This window comes from Xyrauchen texanus, chromosome 27 (genome assembly GCF_025860055.1).
Source record: "Xyrauchen texanus isolate HMW12.3.18 chromosome 27, RBS_HiC_50CHRs, whole genome shotgun sequence".
In the NCBI taxonomy this organism is placed as follows: domain Eukaryota; kingdom Metazoa; phylum Chordata; class Actinopteri; order Cypriniformes; family Catostomidae; genus Xyrauchen; species Xyrauchen texanus.
The window spans coordinates 5,673,802-5,694,615 of NC_068302.1; the positions used below are offsets into that span (position 1 = coordinate 5,673,802).

The following is a 20,814-nucleotide window of genomic DNA, read 5'->3' on the forward strand; positions in this document are numbered from 1 at the left end:
GTCTTAGTCTTAAAGACACTTACACCTGCTAGCGATGCCAAACAGAAAATGGAAATACAACCCATGTTTTTTGGTGGTGTGTTACAATTCAAGAATTTTGGTTGAGGACTCAGAGTTTTATGTGTGCCATATTGGGCACTCAAATTTCATTGTGCCCCAGACAAAGAAATATGGATATATTTTTTGGGAAATGGGGCAGCTATTTGGCATTCTTGGAGGGTTCTCGGGGTGGAGTAGTGGAGAGAGAGGGGCGGTTGTTAATGTGTATATATAATTTATTTTTCTTTATTTTTTTTTCTTTGTGAGAAAAGTGAGAAAAAGGAGTGAAATGTTGATTCTGTGTGTAAATGTTTTTCTTTTCTGTGTTCGATGTATGAATAAAAAAAATGTTAATCATAAAAAATAAATATAATTTTTGCTTAGCACAAGGTTAATTATTTCTGCTTCTCCAAACTTACTTCAAATTATATACACCTGTTAAACCAGAGGTTCTCAACCTTTTTCTGATGAATGCCCCATTACTGACATATTTAATAGAGCTGAAGTAGTGATATGATAATATGTATTATGAATCTATTTCTGCATAAAGTACAGTTTTTGTTATTATATTAAATTCAATGGTGGTCATATATCATTCTGTGCCAAATTAAAATGGTTTCCTTGTCTTGCGCCATGCATCTCACTGGTTCTGACAGTGCTGCAATGATCAGAGGTGAGCATTTAAGAGCTCGAGACCGGTCTGTGATAAAAAAAACCCCACCTGTCTGTGCTCATGCTGCTCTGTAAATTGAGCCGTATCCACTTACAGAGCCATACAGGTGCGTTAGCGGAGGTTGTAAGGTTGCATGTCTATTTGACGCTGCTAAACCAGACACTTCACATGCGTCGCTAGACTTCAGAATCAGATGAACTGCGGTACAAATGCATACCAACCCGTATAATGCAGTCTATATAAACTTTTTAATGCAACTTTTATGCAAACAGGAACTTGACAATAGATTTGATTAACATGACTGATAAACGGCCCCATTTGTAACCTAACTCACCCATCTGTACTAATTTGCTCTCAGCACCCCCTGGCATCCTATGAACGCCCACTGGTGGGCGGTAGCGTCCCTGTGAGAACCCCAGTTTTAAACAGTGTGAAAGCGCACTCTGTTTGCTTGTATGTATATAATACATTATAAGAAATTGTTTCACCGCTGTTCAAACATTCCTCGGATTGCATAATATATACGGATAAATGTTTTCCAACTGAATAGACTAAATATTACATGAAACAAATGACAATAAAATGCAAAGAAATCTCTTTAGTAATCAAAATACTTTTTGAATGTAACTGTTTTCTGATTTCCAACAAATTGTAACTGTAGTGAAATAGTTACTAATATTTTGTATTTTAAATACGTAATCCATTACATGTAATCCACTACTCCCCATCCATGAGTGCAACAGTCCCTGTTTGTTTTTTCCATAGGGGAATTTTTTCAAGTGATAACTTATAAACCTTTAAGACAGACCTACTGTCAGCGCCGCGGTAATTCATTTATGGTTTACACTTCTGCTGATGCCATCAGTCAACATTATTTTAATTAAAATAAATAAAATACATTTATTAGCAGAATTTCTGTTGAAGAACTACACAACCCATGATCCTGCAGAGAAAGATCCACCAATCAGAGAATCATGGCCAACAAAATGCGACAAAAGTGCCCCGCACTGACAGCCCAATACCATGATGCACTGTTAATGATGCAATCGAGTCGGTCTGCCTACACTTTTAAACTACTTATATATTTGTATATATCTGAATAATTTGCAATACAATTAAAATATACTGTTATAAAAAATAAATTTAAAATAAATAGTTTTATATTTTTCTATCGTTTTTAATTTTTTTGCATGATTCACAATGCTTAATGGGAAAGTAGTTCATTCACTCATTAAAGATGTTAAGTCTTATACCTTTTGTCTTATTTTCTTATTTGCATCAAATCAATGTTTGTAATGTTGTGATTGATTCACCTCGCAGCTGGTCAGTTTGGTTAATGCATTAGAACTCTTTCATGAAGGAGTTTATGAAATTCCCATTGAATAAAAGAATGGGAAAAATACTTTCAGAACCGTGACGAATAAAAAGTGGACGAGCACTGTGCTCTATTGCAATATCAATTGCGTTTGTAGAACAACAACAATGCAGGATTAGTTACATGTCTAAGATTAATACTAAAATCCCAAACCCTCAGTATGAGCAATAATAATAGTGATATTTGCCTATAATTCTAAGAACATAATATAATTCCTATTGTTTCTAATTGGCAGTTAGATGTCAGGGCTTTTTTGAAAGCTAATCAAATTTTCCAGTCAGTGATTAGAAACAGGCGGAGAACACCTCATGGGTATAGTAAACAGAAAAAAAAAAATCACTGCTTGTCTTAATTTCACGAGGGCAGTACACTTGGATGGCATTTCTGGCTGCTAATTAAGCCTTCCATCATGCTGTGATGTACTTTGCAGTCTACTTCAAACAGCCACTAATATTCCCAAATTTAGCAGATGCAGACAATGTACCACTTGTGTTAAAGCTTCTGCCTCACGACCACTAATCTTACTTTGACCAAATGAGACTTAAAAGGAGATAGCTGCGGATAAACAAAAGCTTGCATTTTAGTGTGCACTGCCTCCTGCAGCGGAACGGATGCGTTAAGAGTTTGTGAAAGTTCCAGCAACTCTCTAAAGAGAGTGCTTACAAAATGATGGGAAAGTGCCCCCCCTTGTCTGGCTAAAGAGTCTTAGTGCTCTTGTAAGTTGCTCCCGTTATTGTTTTGACCGTCTTTTTTCATGCAGAGTAGTTCACATTAACCAGCAGACATCTTGATTCGTGAGAGATTTATGTGTATGGGAATTCTAAAACAAGAATGAAGGTTTAATCTTTCATTTGGTCTCAACTTCAGACAGCATGCACACAGACTGCCCGCAGTCAATTTACTGACATAAAACTGGAAATTTCTTTCCCAAACCGGCAAGCTCTAATCTCGATGGCTGACTTTACCAGATTGATCTCACAAAAAATCGGTGACAGGAGGTCAAAAGTTTTGACTGTGTTTGCCACAAGTTTGCAGCTCTTCACCAGTAGTGGTGAACCACTGGCAAAACTTTGGCAACAATGGACAATTTGCCTCAAGTTTGTCGCAATGCACATTTGCATGTGAATATTATAAGTGGCGAATTTGCTAATTTTCGTAAGGGTAGTGAATAAACTACTCATCCCACGAAGCATTTTGAATCACGTAATTGAATCTGAAATGATAGTAAAGTATAAAACTATACTAACTATACAAGCTATTGATTATAAGTATAAAATATTATAGTTGAAGTTTATTGCAAACATGCAACTCTAATATAAAAATACAGTATATAAGTAGTTGAAAGTGAAGGGAGACCGAATCATCTGTGTCATTCAGTAACTGCTGTTTAGGAGTGATTGCAGAACCCTGATGTGGTCTATAACAAGTTGGACATTTTCACACGACTTTCAAATTACATTGCTGTTCATTCATGATTTTTTAATTAAATGTGTGTTTTAAAAAAAAAACTTAAAGGGATAGTTTACCCAAAAATTAAAATTCTCATTTCATTTACTCACACTCATGACGTCCCAGATGTGTTAGACTTTCTTTCTCCTGCAGAACACAAATACATTTTTTCGTAGAATATCTCAGCTCTCTAGGTCCATACAATGCAAGTGAATGGGTGTCAAAAATGTTCCCTCAAAAAAGCACATTAAGGCAGCATAAAAGTAATCCATAAGACTCCAGTGGTTAAATCCATATCTTCTGAAGTGATATGATTGTTGTGGATGAGAAACAGATCAATATTTAAGTACGTTTTTCTCAGAATTGTTCTCCCAGCCCAGTAAGGGGCGTATGCATGAAGAATGTGAATCACCAAAAACACAAGAAGATTAATGTGAAAGTGAAAGTTAAAGTGGAGATTGACAGAGCAGGGAGGAGAATTTATTTCTCTAGAAATTTATTATATATTTCTAAAATATTGATCCATTTCTCATCCACACCTATCATATCACTTCTGAAGACATTGATTTAACCACTGGAGTCCTTTGGATTATTTTTATGCTGACCTATGTGATTTAGGACTTGAACTAGGTGATCAAAATTTGGGCACCTATTCACTTGCATTGTATGGACAAAAACGGCTTAATAAATTCTTCTAAAAAAATCTTCATTTGTGTTCTGCTGAAGAAGGCAATCATACACATCTGGATGGCACAAGGGTGAGTAAATGATTAGAAAATTTACATTTTTGGGTGAACTATTCCTTTAACCAATTAAAATAAAATCTAAATTGTAAAAATGTATTTTCATTGACAAAACTGTTTTATATAGAATATACATCTAATTCTTTGCATCCAGATACACATTCTAAGAGGGAAAAGTTATAGTTATGCAACTGTTTCAGCAATCATGAATAAGTCCTGCTGAAATTCCGTCTCTTCTGTGTCACTCAGCAGGTGTCCATCTGTGTCACAGCATATCACTGACACTCCTCATCCTCCCATTCAAGCCATGAAAAACTTACATGCCATAAAAACTTAAGTCACGCCATGGCTTGCCCCACATTAGTAACTACTTGGTTAGCAGTAGCTAATTGATTAATCCCACTCATTATAGTGAATGGCAGCAGTATTCAATGGACTAGACTGCTCCACGCCAGGCTTGATGCCATGAGAGAGTGCCAGCGCAGTGCCATGCCAGTGTCTGAAACAAGCAGTGTCAGATTAATATTGGCTCTGTCTACATCCTGCTTGGTCTCAGCCTCAGATGCCACACCCCTGGTCTGCTCACAGTCTGTTCACAAACTGTTGGATGTATGTTGCACAAAAAACACCAATCCCTGATCTGATTGGCTAGCTTTATGCAATTTCCTTAACTCAGGTGGCTGTAACATCTGAGGTTGTTATCCATCCTACCAACCACCAGATGGAGCCCTCTCCCGAATAATGATCTTCACCTATTTCTTCATTGCTCATTTCCTGTTTATATATAGCCATGCAGTTCCATTGTTCATTGTGAAGTATTGCCAGTTTACCATGCCTTACCAAGCGTTTTTCCCCATTGCCATTGTTTCTTGATTCATGTTATAACCATTGCCTGTTTTTCCTCGATTTACTGCTTCTTGGATTACCCTTTTTTATTTGCCTGGTTGGACTGCCTATTTGGTTTACTGGATTTATCTGCCTGTTTTATGACTATGTCTCACTGCCTTATGTTTTGGATTGTTTACTTGTCTCTTTTAATAAACTTCCTGCACATGGATCCTAACACCGTCTCCATGGCCAGTTCGTTACAGAATACTTCGCCTACTATGGATCCAGCATAAGTCTCACAGCTCTAGTCTGCATTTGCACACCAGTGCGAGGGTTATCAAGACCAGCTGAAGAACCTACGAGCCGCCAACAAATGTTTGACTCACTACATTCACTCACTGCCAGTTCCCCATGCTGAACCGGTAAGCTTTGCTCTTCCTGACAAGTTTGATGTTTCTGCTGAGAAATGTAGGGTTTTTGAATCATTCAACCTGAATAATTTTTTCAAGACACCAACAAATGTACCTTTTTGATGTCTCTGCTTACCGGTAAAGCACTTGATTGGGCCACCGCTGTTTGGGTACTCAAATCCAGACCTCGTTTGACTACTTCGTTTTCCAAGACGTTTTCGAGTATCCAGCGGGTGGTCAAGATATCTCTGTTCAGCTGCTTCATTTTAGCAGCCCCATTTTCACTCTGCTTCTAAGTCTGCAGGCTCAGTACCGGCACAGGCATCCACTGAATCACCTGAACCTTAGCAAGTTGTTTACACCGTGTTTCTATGGAGGAATACCAAAGTCGATGTTCGCTATTACTGTGGTGAACCAGGTCATCTCAATGCTGCATGCCCACACATGAATCAAGGCTGAAAGTGAGTAACGCAAAATTTGTATCACCTATCCTTCAGTTATTTGTTGCCTGTAGAGATCTCCACTGGTGATCATATAAAATATTTTACAGCTTTAGTGGATTCTGGGGCTGCTGTGAGTCTCATAAATCAAGAGATCATACAAGAACTCAATATACCCACCATTCAATTCATTACAACACTTAATATCACCACAGTTGACAATGCTCCCATTGGTACTGGTATAACCCAACAGACTGTTCCCTTAACCATCAAGATTAGACTATTTCATTTGGAGAACATTTCACTGTATGTCATAAACTCACCCAATCACATTCTTATCCTGGGTGATCCTTGGCTGGCCATCCACAACCCCTCTATATCCTGGAACCAGGGTGAGCTCACGCATTGGTCCAGATTCTATCCTGAACAATGTCTCTGTGTTGCTGTCTCCATGCCTTGTCTTACCACTAGCATAGAAAGCCCTGAATTCCAAACCGTAACCATGATTGCCGAGGAGTATGCAGAATTCAATTACGTTTTTAGTAAAGTCAAAGCTACTCAACTTCCTCATGGTCCATGGGGCTGCGCTATTGAAATTCAGTCTAATACAGCTCCACCAAGAAGCAAGGCTAATCCATTGTCACGCCCCGAGACCCTAGCTATGGAAACTTGCATTGAGGAAGCCCTTGCCTCCTTTTACATCCGTCTCTCCAACTCTCCAGCAGCTGCAGGTTTTTTTCTTTTGGAGAAAAAGGATGGAGGTCTACGTCCATGTATCGACTATTGAGGCCTGAACTCTGTCACCTTGAAATACAGTTACCCACTGCCACTTATCCCCTCAGCTCTTGAACAACTCTGTGAGGCTAAGATTTATACTAAGCTTGTTCTAAAAAGTGCTTATAACCTCCTCAAAATCAGAGGAGATGAGTGGAAAACTGCATTCATCACCACCAGGGGGCACTATGAATATCTGGTCATGCCGTATGGACTTGCTAACTGTGTTTTCCAGTCTTTTTGTCAATGAGATTTTCAGAGACCTACTGAATCAGTGTGTGGTGGCCTACATTGAGAACATCCTCATCTACTCTCAAAACAAGGAACAACATATCCAGCATGTCAGAACAGTCATATCATGTCTCCAGGAATATCAACTATTTGTCATGGCAGAAAAATGTGTTTCATATCTCCCATACCATGTTCCTATGTTACAAAATCAGCCACCAAGGTGTAGAAATGGATGTATCTAAAATCACAGCAGTTACCGAATGGCCTCGACCTTCCACAATCAAGGCACTACAGCGGTTTCTGGGCTTTGCCAATTTCTACTGCTGCTTCATCAGAAACTACAGCATTGTTGCAGCACCACTCACATCATTGCTCAAGGGAAAACCCAACAAGTTGCCATGGAACGATGCTGCATACCAAGCCTAGTCAAGTCAAGCTTCACGACCACTCCTATACTGCTAAACCCCGACCCCAATCTTCCTCTCACCGTTGAAGTAGACTCCTCTGATTGTGGGATTGGAGCGTTCCTGTCACAACGTCACGATACCCCAGGCAAGCTTTACCTTTGAGCATTTTTCTCCAGAAAGTAGCACAATGAATAACTTTCCATGAAGGCAGCACTCGAAGAGGTTAGAGGGGGCAGTCCATCCATTTCAAGTTATCACTGATCACAAAAACCTTGAATACATCAAGGCAGCCAAGAGACTGAATCCACATCAAGCCCGATGGTCATTGTTCTTTACCAGGTTCAATTGTACTGTCACTTACCGCCCTGGCAGCAAGAATAGCCAAGCAGATGCACTTTCACACAGACATGATCCACCCCACATCCAACCTCATCCTGGATCAATCCTACCACCATCTGTCATTGCACCAGTTAGTTGCGATATCATGGAAGAAATACAATATGGACAACAGCACGATCCGTCACCACCTGACTGCCCACCAAGCCAAGCACTTTGTACCACAAGCTCTACGTCTTCGAACTATCCAATGGGTTCACACTTCATTGAACACAGGACACCCTGGCATCCAAAGGAAAATAGCTCTGGTATGTTATTCTTTTTGATGGCCATCTGTAATTTGTGATGTTACAAACTATGTGAAGTCTTGTCAAGTGTGTGCACAATCTAAGACAATCAGGGAACTTCCCGAGGGATTACTCTAACCACTGCCAATACCCACCAACAATAATGTAGGCTTGTCCCTCTCAAGGGTTTACCAACAGCTATGGAAACTGCTAATACTCTATTCCACCAAGTATTCAGAGTCTATGGATTACCAGAAGACATTGTGTCCAATCGAGGTTCACATCCCGAGTTCAACTATCAACCCCCAATATTCCCTTGGTCAGGAGAACCATCTACAGTGCCAGCGGTGGACAATTGAATTAGGCAGAGCTAGAGGGTGTGGGACAGCGCACATGTTCGGCTACAGTGAGCAGTCCGAGCGCAACACTTTCAGGCTGACCTGCGGAGGTGCCCTCACTCCAGAGGAGCCATCAGCCTGGACAGTGATTATCCACAAGGGATCTCAAGCTGCGGCTACTCTGCAGGAAGCTCAGTCCAATGTATGTGGGTCCATTCAGAATTATCCATTAAATAAACCCAGTTACTTGCCGATTAGAGCTTCTTGCTAACTTTAAATTTGATTAAAATAAGAAATAAACAACAACAGTGTTTTTTACACCGCCTATTCGATATATACCATCTCGATAATTATGTATTTGCTCTGAAAATACTAAGTGATATTTTTAATTACCATCATTTCAAGCAAACAGGCATTCTAGACAAGCAGAATTAAAATGATTAATGCATGAAGTAAAAAAAACTTCCAGTAGTTAAAAATAGTGAAGGCATGTTTTCCACTGAATCAACATGATTCAGAAAATATTTCATAATTTTCATTTATGTGCACAAATATACAACATTACAGAAATAAAATGCAGTATTTACCTACAGTACATATAGTTTTACTAAAACATGCTTTCTGTGAATTAATTAGGTGTGCAAATACTAACTGGACTTATTTTTGAACTCTGAATAATTATTGTATTATTTTGAGGATTAGATTTGTTTTAGCCTATGCAATAGTAATTTATAGCATGCAAATCAATTCATGAGCCCCACGTTTGAAAGGAGAAAAGCGCATCACTCACTCATTCTGAAGCACACACAAACCATGTAGGCTGTTCATTAAATTTTTTTTGTGGTTTAATAATCACATTTCCAATAACGATTTTGATGTTATTTTGATTACATGTGCAGCCCTGAGGAATTATGAATTTAGTCTAATGATGCGCTCCATTTTATTTAGCCAAATAAAAACCACTTTAAATTTGTGAAATTCACAATTGGTGAATATAATTTTTATCACCAGCAAAATCATTGTGATGGCCTAAACAGGTCTGTGTTCATTCTTTGCAGATTTCTTGTGATTTGCTTTGTTTTAGAAAGAAATTGATCTTATTGTTCTTATTGAAACTTCACCTCTCCCTAAGAGCTGGTTGATATGGGCAAAAATATTATCACAATATTCTTTTTATTGTTTGATATACATTCAAATTTGCACTTTAAAAAAAAAAAAATTATTTCCAAGTTGCAAGCAGAAAAGGGTAAAAAAAAAAAAAAAGGTCTATTCAAAACTGCATTGGGGGCCAGAGCAGTAGTGACTGAGGGATCTTTTATCAAAATATTAATTATTTTATATAGTTTATCAATCGAGTCTTTTCAGGGGTGGAGCCAGGAGTTTTTCAAAAGGGTGGCCAGGCAGGGGCAAGCGATCAGCCTGTGGTGGCACAAAAATATTCGGGCAGCATTTTTATATTGTCGGATTGTGAATGCAATGATTTGATACAATGATACCCAGGATGGAGAGGTGTGCGCAGATATTACGTTTGTGCCAAAAAATGACCCAAAAAATTACTAAAACCGCAATTGCGAGTTCGGTGGCCAGGCTTCGGTCCATGGTGGCCATGGCCAACCACTAGCTCCACAACTGGTGCAGTTGGATATGAAGGTTAAAAGATCATCTGTTAGTTTTGAAGCATAAAGACAGCATATCATATTTACATTCAAATAATTTTTATATTTCGTTACATTCAGAGACCCACGTATGAGGGCATACAAGCCCTTGTGACTGAAGAATGATACTAATGTGGGATTCAGGGGTATCCCGTAAAAGACAATTTAGAAAATTTAAAAGTCAGAATGTACCATTTTTATATTTTCAATAAAGTGAAAGACTACACTACAAACTAGTAATTTGATTGGCTTTCTTAATTTCACATAATTAGTATATTATTATATAATTAGTATAGTATATATTCACATAAGTTATGTGTTTTATTATTAACGACTCGTAACATGCTGATTAATAACGTTAAATTTGGAAGTAAAAAAATTGTGGTCTAAAGGCGCTCTGGAACCACGTTAACTTATGCACTGCCTCATGTCTACTCGTATACAAGGAAAATCTTTAGCAAGGCAGCTATCATTAGCAACTTCATACAGTCTGAGAAAGCCGAACCGCTTGCTTTTTAGACATGCGCCCGATCGTCTAGATGTAGAACACAGTCTAAATATAAAAAAATGACACAAAAGCTTATCAATATCGAGGATTTTTTTAATTGCGTTTAAATCTCAATATTGTTTTATTACCCAGCCCTACTCTCCCTCACCTCAAACGTACTGTGCTACAAAAGGGTTTAAACATTAGCATAGACATTTAAAAAAGTGGAAAATATTTAGTTAATACTTAGTATTAATGTAAGTTAATGTTACAGCATTTTTATTCACATTTGCCAGATTTTAATGCTAGACATTAATTATGTAGCATAGTGGCCTGGGTAGCTCAATGAGTATTGATGCTGGCTACACCCCTAGATTGGCGAGTTTGAATCCATGGTGTGCTTAGTGACTTCAGCCAGGTCTCCTAAGCAACCAAATTGGCCCTATTGCTAGGGAGGGTAGAGTCACATGGGGCAACCTCCTTGTGGCTACGATTAGTGGTTCTCGCTCTCAATGTGGTGTTTGATAATTTATGCATGGATTGTGGAGAACAGCATGAACCTCCACATTTAGAGTCTCCACGGTGTCATGCACAATGAGCCACATAAGATGCACGGATTGACTGTCTCAGAAGTGGAGGCAACTGAGTGTAGTCCTCCTCCACCCAGATTGAGGTCAGTAACCGCACCACCACGAGGACCTACTAAGTAGTGGGAATTGGGCATTCCAAATTGAGAGAAAAGGAAAAAAAAAACGATGCAGTGTGAGAGGTCGACCAATATATTGGTTTTGCTGATGATCTACTGTTGATGACATACTGCTCATATTTGTTATAAAACAATGTTTCAGCGTTTTCACCTAAAAAAATCTGGTGCTGGCCAATGTATCCTGGAATGATAAAGTTTGCCAGACAAATTGGTAAAATCTCATTTCGGTTTTTATTTTGTGCCACGGTGATGGACCATGCATAATAATGCGACATAGGCTAATAATGACACTAAAGTCAAGCTATAAACATTTGTTCATTATAGCTGATATTCTGTTATAAAAAAGTCTGTCATGAAATTAGCGTCTAATTTAAAAAAAATTCAACAATGATGGCAAAACAAAACAACTATACTGCAATTTGTCACATACTGTTTCTTTCCATCTATAAATAAATATTAAATAAAAAATTGTTAGGTTTATGTCTCTCTATTTTTAAGAGGTTTTTTCATTGCACAAAAGCGTTTTGCTGCGATGTGAACAAATGTGTCCAGTGTTTCTCTACAATTTGAGATTCAGATAAGACTGTTGTCATTCTCTCCAGAACATGACACCGCAAGGCTGTTTCTGAAGTGAGAAGCTTTCTTTTGTTTTCTTCAAGAATTTGATTTCACAATAAACTGCATCTGGGATTTCATTCAATTTGGACTATTGTAGCCTCTGTCTTTGCCCATCACAGTAAGGAAAGACTGAGTTAAAAACAAAAACAAAAAATTCAATAAATCAATTTTAAAAACTATCGGTCGATTAATCAGTTTTCAGCTTTTTCCACTCCTTAGTTATGAGAGGTGTGTAGTAACTCGTTACATATACTTGAGTAAAATTTTGGGGAAAATGTTACTTTTAGAGTAGGTTTAAAAGTGGGTAGCCTACTCTTTACTCTCACTCAAGTAAATTTCGAATGTGTGTTGTGTTTTTTTTTTTTTTTTTTTTGGTACTTTTACTTCTTTACAATGTGTTATGTTACTGTCTTTACATTACTGGGTTTAATTTGAATGAATGTGTAATTTATTGAATGGGACTTTTACAAGAGCGGAAGTTCACTGTGCGCGATGAGACGCTTCCACTTTGATGAGACTCACTCAAGTCATCAGTGCAGCAGCATCAAAATCTTCAAAACTTTCTTCGCTCCACACAGTGAAAAAAAATAATAGTTTCATCATGCAATGCCTTCATTTAACACCAAGCTGATATTTCAAGGGCTTTATGCCCAATAGACACATAAGCAATAACATACGTTTAATTTTAGACATGATAGATTACAGCGACCTCCTTTCGAATGATAGCTTCATACTATTTATTGACTTTTATAAAGCTTTTGACACCATCGAGCATAAATTTATATTAAAATCTATTTCCTTTTTTGGCTTTGGTAACTGTTTTCAAAAGGCAATTCAAACCTTATATAATGGGTGTTCTAGTTCTGTTAAATTGAAAACAGGCACATCAGAAAGATTTAGTATATCACGTGGTATTAGACAAGGCTGCCAGGTGTCTCCATTTTTGTTTCTCTTAGTTGCTCAGACAATGGCTACACACATAAAAATGTCTCCCTTTTTAGGAATTAATGCTGTTGGTAAAAAGTTTAAAATTTGCCAACTTGCAGATGACAAGTCTTTTTAAGTGACCGTAACCAAATTGGGACTGCAGTAAATAGTATCAAAACATTTAGTGAGGTATCAGGATTGGTAATGAACATTAATAAATCAGTTTTGTTCCCCCTCAAAAATTGCAATCTGGCCAGTCTTGATGGAATACCAATTAATGAAAAAGTGACATATCTTGGAATTGTACTTTGTAAAAATATAGAGGAACGTCATAAGTTAAATTTTGATCCAATTGTTAAAAAAAATACAATCTAAACTAAATTCATGGTTAATGAGAGACTTGTCTCTATTTGGCAGGGTCTTAATTTCAAAGGCAGAAGGTATATCACGCTCCGTATATGTTGCCTTATCTCTGGATATCCCAAAAAATACAATTAAAGAATTGGATAAAATACTGTATGATTATATCTGGAGGAAAAAACCCCATTATCTCAAAAAAGATGTTATCACAGGATGTAGAGACCAAGGTGATCTGGAAGTGTTGGATTTTCATACTATAAACAATACTTTTAAAATTAAATGGATTATAGAATTCTTGAAAAGCCCTGACAGCTTCTGGAATGCTTTTCCATCATATTTGTTCAATAGTCTTGGTGGCATACATTTTCTACTGAAATGTAATTTTTCTATTGATAAAATTCCCTTGAAATTAGCTGACTTCCACAAACAAGCCCTTCTATCTTGGATATTGATTTATAAACACAACTTTAGTCCACATAGATACTTAATTTGGAATAACAAAGAAATCCTTTATAAAAGGAAGTCTCTGTTTTGTCGGCCATGGTTTGATAGAGGAATTCAGTTGGTAGGACAGTTACTGAACAAAGATGGTTTGCTCATGTCATATTCAGAATTTCTTCAAAATTTTAACTTCCCAGTGACACCAAAAGAATACGCAGTTGTATTTGATGCAATCCCTACAGGTTCACTTCAAATTCTAAAACACATATCATTCACAGATATTAGTGTTGAATTTAATAGAATTTTTATTGGGGATACAGACATTACAAAGAAAAAATGCACCAATAAATATATTAGAAATGAAATTTCGTGCTCGGTTCCACCTGCTGCAAAGTTTTTTTGGTGTTCAACCATGGGTGATTTAAATTGGAAAAAGGCAAATACTACTATTCATAAATACTGTATTAATAATAAAGTAAAAGAAGTTTCATTTAAAATTTTACATCAAATTTATCCTGTTAAAGATACGTTAAGAAGATTTAAAATAAACTTAGAAGAGTCTTGTGTTTTTTGCCAATCTAATAAGGAGACTATTTTTCATTTATTTTATCACTGTATGTACACAAAAACATTTTGGTCTGATTTGGAAGAATATATAATCACAAAATTGAATGTAAACATCAGAATCAATATTTTTGATGTCATGTTATACTTTGATTTTTGTGGTTTGTCGAAAAAATTAATTTTTGTTATTCAACTGTTTATTATCCTCGGAAAATACCATATTCACAACTGTAAATGGTCTAATTCACAACCTTGTTTTAAGGCATTTCATCTGGACTTTAAATCATATTACAAAACAATAGAGAACATGCAAAACATGAAGGCTACAAGAACATTTCATCTCTTGAAGGAACTGCATAATTTTTAATTTTCCCCTTCTATAATTATATTAATTGATTTGTTATTGTCCTCTGGTCTGTACACTGTACATTTAATTTTTGTTGAACAGGTTACAGTATTTGTAATGTTCTCTGTACCTATTGTCCTGTGTATTGTTCCTTAATAAAAAAAATAAAAATAAAAAAAAAAGCTGATATTTCAAGATTAAAGTCACAGCTCCAACTTCAGGTAGCATGCTGAGGTAAGTTTTGGCTACAATTCTAACGCGGGCTTTTCTGTGTAATGAGATGGTGATTCTGTTACTGGGCTCTTATAACATCAGTTTTTACGTGTCCATTTTTAAATCAGTGCAGCAATATATCAGTGTGCTTTGTCCCGCATGCCATAAGCAGTATTTATTCATTTACTCCGCAGCCTCGCGGGGGTACTGGAAACTATCGCAGCTACATCAGGCGCATTAACTGTATAAATCCATATAAACATCCAAGTTAATCACTGCCATTCGCGTGATCGATAACTGGAGCGCGAACAGCTAGGTGCGCGGGGCGGAAAGGCAATTTTCGCGACGAGAGTTCCTGTGTCCGCAATCGTTCACTCATTCACTATTTCCTATATAGTAAATGGCAGGTGGTGCACTTCATCTCAGCAGTAAGTGAACGAAATTAGTGAATTCGGACGTGAGTGTCAGAGCTCTGGGGCTGGTGCAGAAACGTCACATATGAAATTATAAAATACTTGGACCTTATTTGTTATTCTTAATAAATAATATATTTATACAATAAATCTTCATTCTGTTTTGTAATTTTTTTTTTTTTTATATGTACTGTGCGTTAATATAAAGGGTAAACACATTTGATCAAATAAAGAGTACATTTTCTGTATGTTTTGTCTCTTTATATGTTATGATGTTATTTTAATCCAGTAATGATTTGTCAAAGTAATTTACTACATTCAGAATAAAATAAAACATTGCAGGAGTGAAGGAAGCATTAAACTCCCAGCTTGTCTTCCCCATGGTGGATTGTGGGAAATTAACCATCATTGAGTGTACTTGAAATGTACACTTGAAATTAGTGCATTGAGGATAAGAATGAGTAAACAAAAGTAGAGAACGAGTGGCTCACTCAGAATTCAGACACTCCTACAAAATAGCAAAATCTCGAAATAGTGCACTATATAGTGGATAGGGGGTGGTTTCAGACACAGCGAGTGTTCCACGATCAGGGTTGGTGCCCTAGGCTGAGTTCTCTGCATTTAGAGAGCAGCGATACTGAGTATTTAGAACTAACAATCTAAATACTTATGACACTGAAAACAGTAACTACACTGAAATAAGAATCCACACAGGACTTTAAAAGCTATGAAATAGTGAAAGAAGGCATTCAATTTCAACATTATATATAATGTCCTTGTGGGACATTTTCATGTTTTCACTGTAATAATTAAATGTTTCTAAATCTCTCTTCTTATTGACAAATTCATCCAGATCTGACAAGAGCACTTAAAGGGATAGTGCACCCAAAAATACAATTCTCATTATTTACTCACCCTCATGCCACCCCAGATGTGTATAACTTTCTTTCTTCTGCTGAACTTAAATGAAGATTTTTGGAATAATTTTTCAGCTCTGTGGGTCCATACAATGCAAGTGAATGGGTGGCAACATTTTAAAGCTAAACAAACAAACATAAGTCAGCATACAAATAATCCATGAGACTCTAGTGGTTAAATCAGTATCTTCAGAAGTGATGTGATAGGTATGGATGAGAAACAGAGAAAAGGATCACTTTCATAATCTTGTGTTTTTGGTGATTCACATTCTTCTCTGCATATTGTCCCCTGCTGTCTAGCAAAAATGACAAATATTGATCTGTTTCTCTCCCACACCTATCATATCACTTCTGAAGACGTGGATTGAACCACTGGAGTCTTAAGGATTACTTTAATTCTGCCTTTATGTGCTTTAGGAGCATCACAATTTTAGCCTACAGAGCTAAAATATTCTTCAAAAAATCTTCATTTGTGTTGTGCAGAAGAAGGAAAGTCATACACATCTGGGATGGCATGAGGGCGAGTAAATGATGACAGAATTTCCATTAATAATAATCATAATTCTGTAGTACATGTTCAATGTGTATTATGTAATGGAATATAGGGGAGTAAACATCTGTTATGTCATTTGTGAAAGTAACAAGTTACTCACTACTTGAGTACTCTTTTAATTGGATACTTTCTTACTCTTACTCAAGTCATTATTTATGTTAGTACTTTTACTTCTACTTGAGTAATTATGTTTTTGAAGTAATTGTACTTTTACTTGAGTACAGTTTTTGGCTACTCTACCCACCTCTGTTAGTTATCAGTATCTGCAAAATCCACTATTGGTCGACCTTGAGGAGTAACTAACTAATTCCACGTTCACAAAATACATTTTACTCTGAACAATTTTCTCTATATTTTGGCCTGAGACTGCGTTTTTGACAGCAAAAATTTAGCTTTTCTAAAACGCTCTGCCAAGTGGATACATTGGAAACCGTGGATACAAAACGCAGTCATTGCATAGAGATATCTGAAAACAAAAAGTATTTGTTGTGATGTGTTGCAGTCATGTCATCTATTCAACTTAAATTAATCAAGAGTGCAGCCCATGTTGTAGCATTGTTGTTGTGCCTTCTATTCACTTTTATAGCATTGTTAAGGATAATTGTTACTTTGTACAACCTTCACATTGCATTACTTCAAAGGTAACGGTAAGTTTACTCTGAATTTCAGTCTGGTGACGGAACATGAGGACAACTGCATTTCAGACCGTACATGGAATGGCATTTTTCAAATTTTTTACAATTGGGATTTCATGCGTTTCAGTTTAGACGAGAAACTTTTGGAAAACTCTTGAAAACGGCAGTGTGGAAAGAGAGCATTTCGAAAACGGTGTATCCGGATTAATTTGGATGGTGCCTAAATGTAGAAATGCAACCATGTTTCAATAGCATGCCAGTTTGTCAGCTCTTTTAAAAAATTATTTAGCTTTTCTAGTAAAGAGCTTCTTTCTCCAACTAGAAGAAATGTATCATGACAAAACGTTACATCAGACAGTTCATAATTTCATATAAAGTGCCTGCAAATTTTTAATTTTTTTTGCAAAGTATTTAATGTTTTTCTGCTCATATTTAGTAAATTAGTGTCTAGTTTTATGTGTTTTATGTATAGTGTAATTTTTATGTAAATGTAAAAGCTTCCACTATGAAGTAGTTAGCTTTGTTTTGATGGTAGGTTGTAGTGTAGATAACTAACTTATTTTTAAGAGTAGCTTGCCTGTAGTTTAACTATTTTAAATAATTATTAGGTTGTAGCGTAGCAAGCAACAGCTTCAAAGTAGCTTCCTCAACACTGAAACTACAGTATGTCTGATTTTGATATTATGTAATGACATTACCTGCAGCGCAGACCCCGGCCAGCAGTGCTGATGTGATAAAGATGATTTCTAATGATGCCATATTACTGCCAATGAGTTGCCCTAGAAATACATTGAATTGCACTTAATGTATCAAAGCATACTTTATTCAAGAATCTGTTACAGATATGCAATTAGCATTTCCAAAGTAGGTCAACTGACCTCTAGAAAAAGTTTGTGTTTTTTAAACTTTTATTGTTTCCAGGTTTATTTTTATATTTATATCACAGATCAAAATGCATCAAGTTTTTGGATAAAAAGTTTAAATTCAAATAAGAAAAAATTCATGCTTACCCTAAACTGTGGTCAACCCCTCTTTATTGCACAATGCACAAAGTAGCTCAATATATAAACGTGCACAAACCCGCAAGAGTCTGGAAACAGCCAATAAGAGTACAGGGGAAGTTCTTGAGTTGAGTAAAAAGGGGTGGCCATGTCTGACCACAACAAATCTACCACGATTTATGGCTAGGCAAGCAAGATGAGGGGGATTGAAATTTGAACAAAGAATAACAAGCATGTGATCCAGCAAACAAGGGATTTGAGGGCCATGCAGTGCACCGGGCATGCTGAAATGATTTTGTGCAGACGCTCCAAGAAAAGCCAATGGTTAGCTGAGTTTTTATTGTTCGAATTCCTTTTGCCTCCCTAAAATGGCCTGATCATAATTTATAACCCCATAGAATGAACACTGGCATGATACATACAAGGTTTTCAACTCCTACAGCATGGCTCCATTACAAAGAAACTAAAATGTCTCTAAGGCAACCTAAAAACGAAGACTGAACTACCATGATAAATATGCATCCAAAGTGAGTGCCTTTGCCTCTTGAATCCTAATGAAGAGAACTTTTGTTCGGGAGACAACTGCCTACAATCACTGTCACTCAAACAGTCATGTAAATCCCAAGGTGTTTTTTTAACCACGCAGAAGGATTCAGCTATGGTCCTCTCACCAGCCATTGTATCCGTGGTAACCATGGCCCTCGGCATGCCCCTGCTTTTATCCAGCACATCACTCATAAGTGACCATGAATAGGTCTTAACAGTAGTCATGGTGTGATCAAGGGTTAAAACAAGGGGGCTAATCTCGGTGCATGTCAGCAGCCATTTATAGTCAAAACTGGCACTGTGAAAATGAAAAATAATGAACAGAAGGCCTTTTAATGGTGTTTTGGTTTGAGAAGTAATTGGACATCAAGTGTAGGGCAGGGTTTATTACAGGACATTTTTTCTCAACGGGAGTCCACAGTGCAAGGCCAGAGAGGTTCTGTAGGGTATGCATGAATAAAATCTGTTCTTCTCAATATAAAGACCATAATTACCGCTCAGGAGGCGACATTTTTGGACAGAACTTTTCTGTTTCCTTTATAGAGATATTAGCATTAAAGACACAGTATGCAATTGCTGAGACAGTGCCACTGATGCCCAGAAACTAGACTGTGTCTAATTGCAGAAATATTCAGATGGGTGTGTTTAATGTTAGGAATATTTAAAATCTCCACTTTCACATTTAAATTATTTAAAAAGTACTTCAATACCATATCACTTCTGAAGATATGGATTTAATCACTGGAGTCAATTACTTTTTTATGGCCTTTATGTGATATTTGAAGCTTCAATGTTCTGGTTACCATTCACTTGCATTTTGAGGACCTACAGAGCTGAGATGTTTTTCTAAAAACCTTTGTGTACAGCAGAAGAAAGAAAGTCATACATATCTGGGGTGGTATGAGGGTAAGTAAATGATTAGATAATTTGTATTTTTGGGTGAAGTATCCCTCTAAAACCATTAGTTGCAGCGTTTTCAGGAAACCCAACCCATAACGGACATTTTAACAATTCAGTCATTCTACGTCCCTCTGTTACAGATATTTTTTTTGTAGTGCAATTCCATTCGACATGTCATTCACCACCAACCATATTTCATTTTAAATATTTGAATTTAAAATTGCAAGCATATTTTTTATATTTTCATAAAAATCAGTTGATAAAATTGAATAAAAAAATTTAAATTACAAATTATATAGACTTTAAGAGACATTGCTCATTTGTATTTACACATCACACAACATGCACCATCGCACCCTTACCCTTCTGGCTATCAGTTCGAGAAAGCAGAATAGAGGCCTAGTGTAGCTAATTATTCCTGAACACCAAAGGGGACCTATCTGGACTATTTTTAATTACTTTGCATATAAACATGCACTACACAGACATCTTTGACTGTTGTCTTGTATCTCGACACTTTTAAAATACGTGGTGTGAAGTTACAACTCTAAAGAGGAAAAGCCATTCTCTTTCATTCAGCTGCTCTGCCTCTTGTTGTTTTGAGCACAAACGTGCCATGATTGCATTTTTTTTGCATTAAATTGTTGGAGTATGTAGACTTGATGGACGTCTTTGACCATTTTGATGTTTCTGGCGATGTGGGCCTCTGTGGGCTAATGTGTTTGCATCATTTCACCTTGCTTTGGACTATATGTGTGGGTTTTCTTCAGCTCATTTCAGCATGGATTGCTTTGCAAAAGAGCTGTTATTGAAGGATTGGGCAGTTAAAACACTTGGACCTGATCAAAAACGTAAGTAAATCATTTCATTCATGAATATTTCAAATGTCATGACTTTCATATTTAATGGTGCTTTTGTGTGTACAGTAGGTGAACAGTTTAATATATTCAGATGCAATGTGTTGGATGTGCATTATGTGTAAACCCTATAATGTAGTTTTATACTGTTGTTCATTCTCTTCCGATTGAGTTTCAAATATGGCTGAATTTGAGGGGCTTTACGATGTTAGCCAATCACAACTGTGGACATTTACACTGAAGTATAAAGGAGGCGCCAACGCCAGATTGAGGGCCAGAGACAGGGGTGACAATGAGCATATTACTACATTATGACTGTTTTGGTGCAAAAATGCAATAACATTA

The 20,814-nt window shown here is 36.8% G+C and overlaps 1 protein-coding gene across 1 annotated transcript in view; it reads right to left on the bottom strand.

Annotated features, from left to right (window-relative positions):
• LOC127621274 (probable glutamate receptor) overlaps positions 1-18,224 on the bottom strand; it is a 47,525-nt gene extending 29,301 nt beyond the window's left edge. The window contains exons 1-2 of the mRNA XM_052094799.1: positions 18,176-18,224; positions 17,864-17,944 (exon numbers count right to left, since the gene is read on the bottom strand). Coding sequence (XP_051950759.1) covers positions 17,864-17,924 — 61 coding nt within the window. The 5' untranslated portion in view covers positions 17,925-17,944; positions 18,176-18,224. The remainder of the gene's footprint in view (positions 1-17,863; positions 17,945-18,175) is intronic.
• Between the last annotated feature and the right edge of the window lie 2,590 nt (positions 18,225-20,814).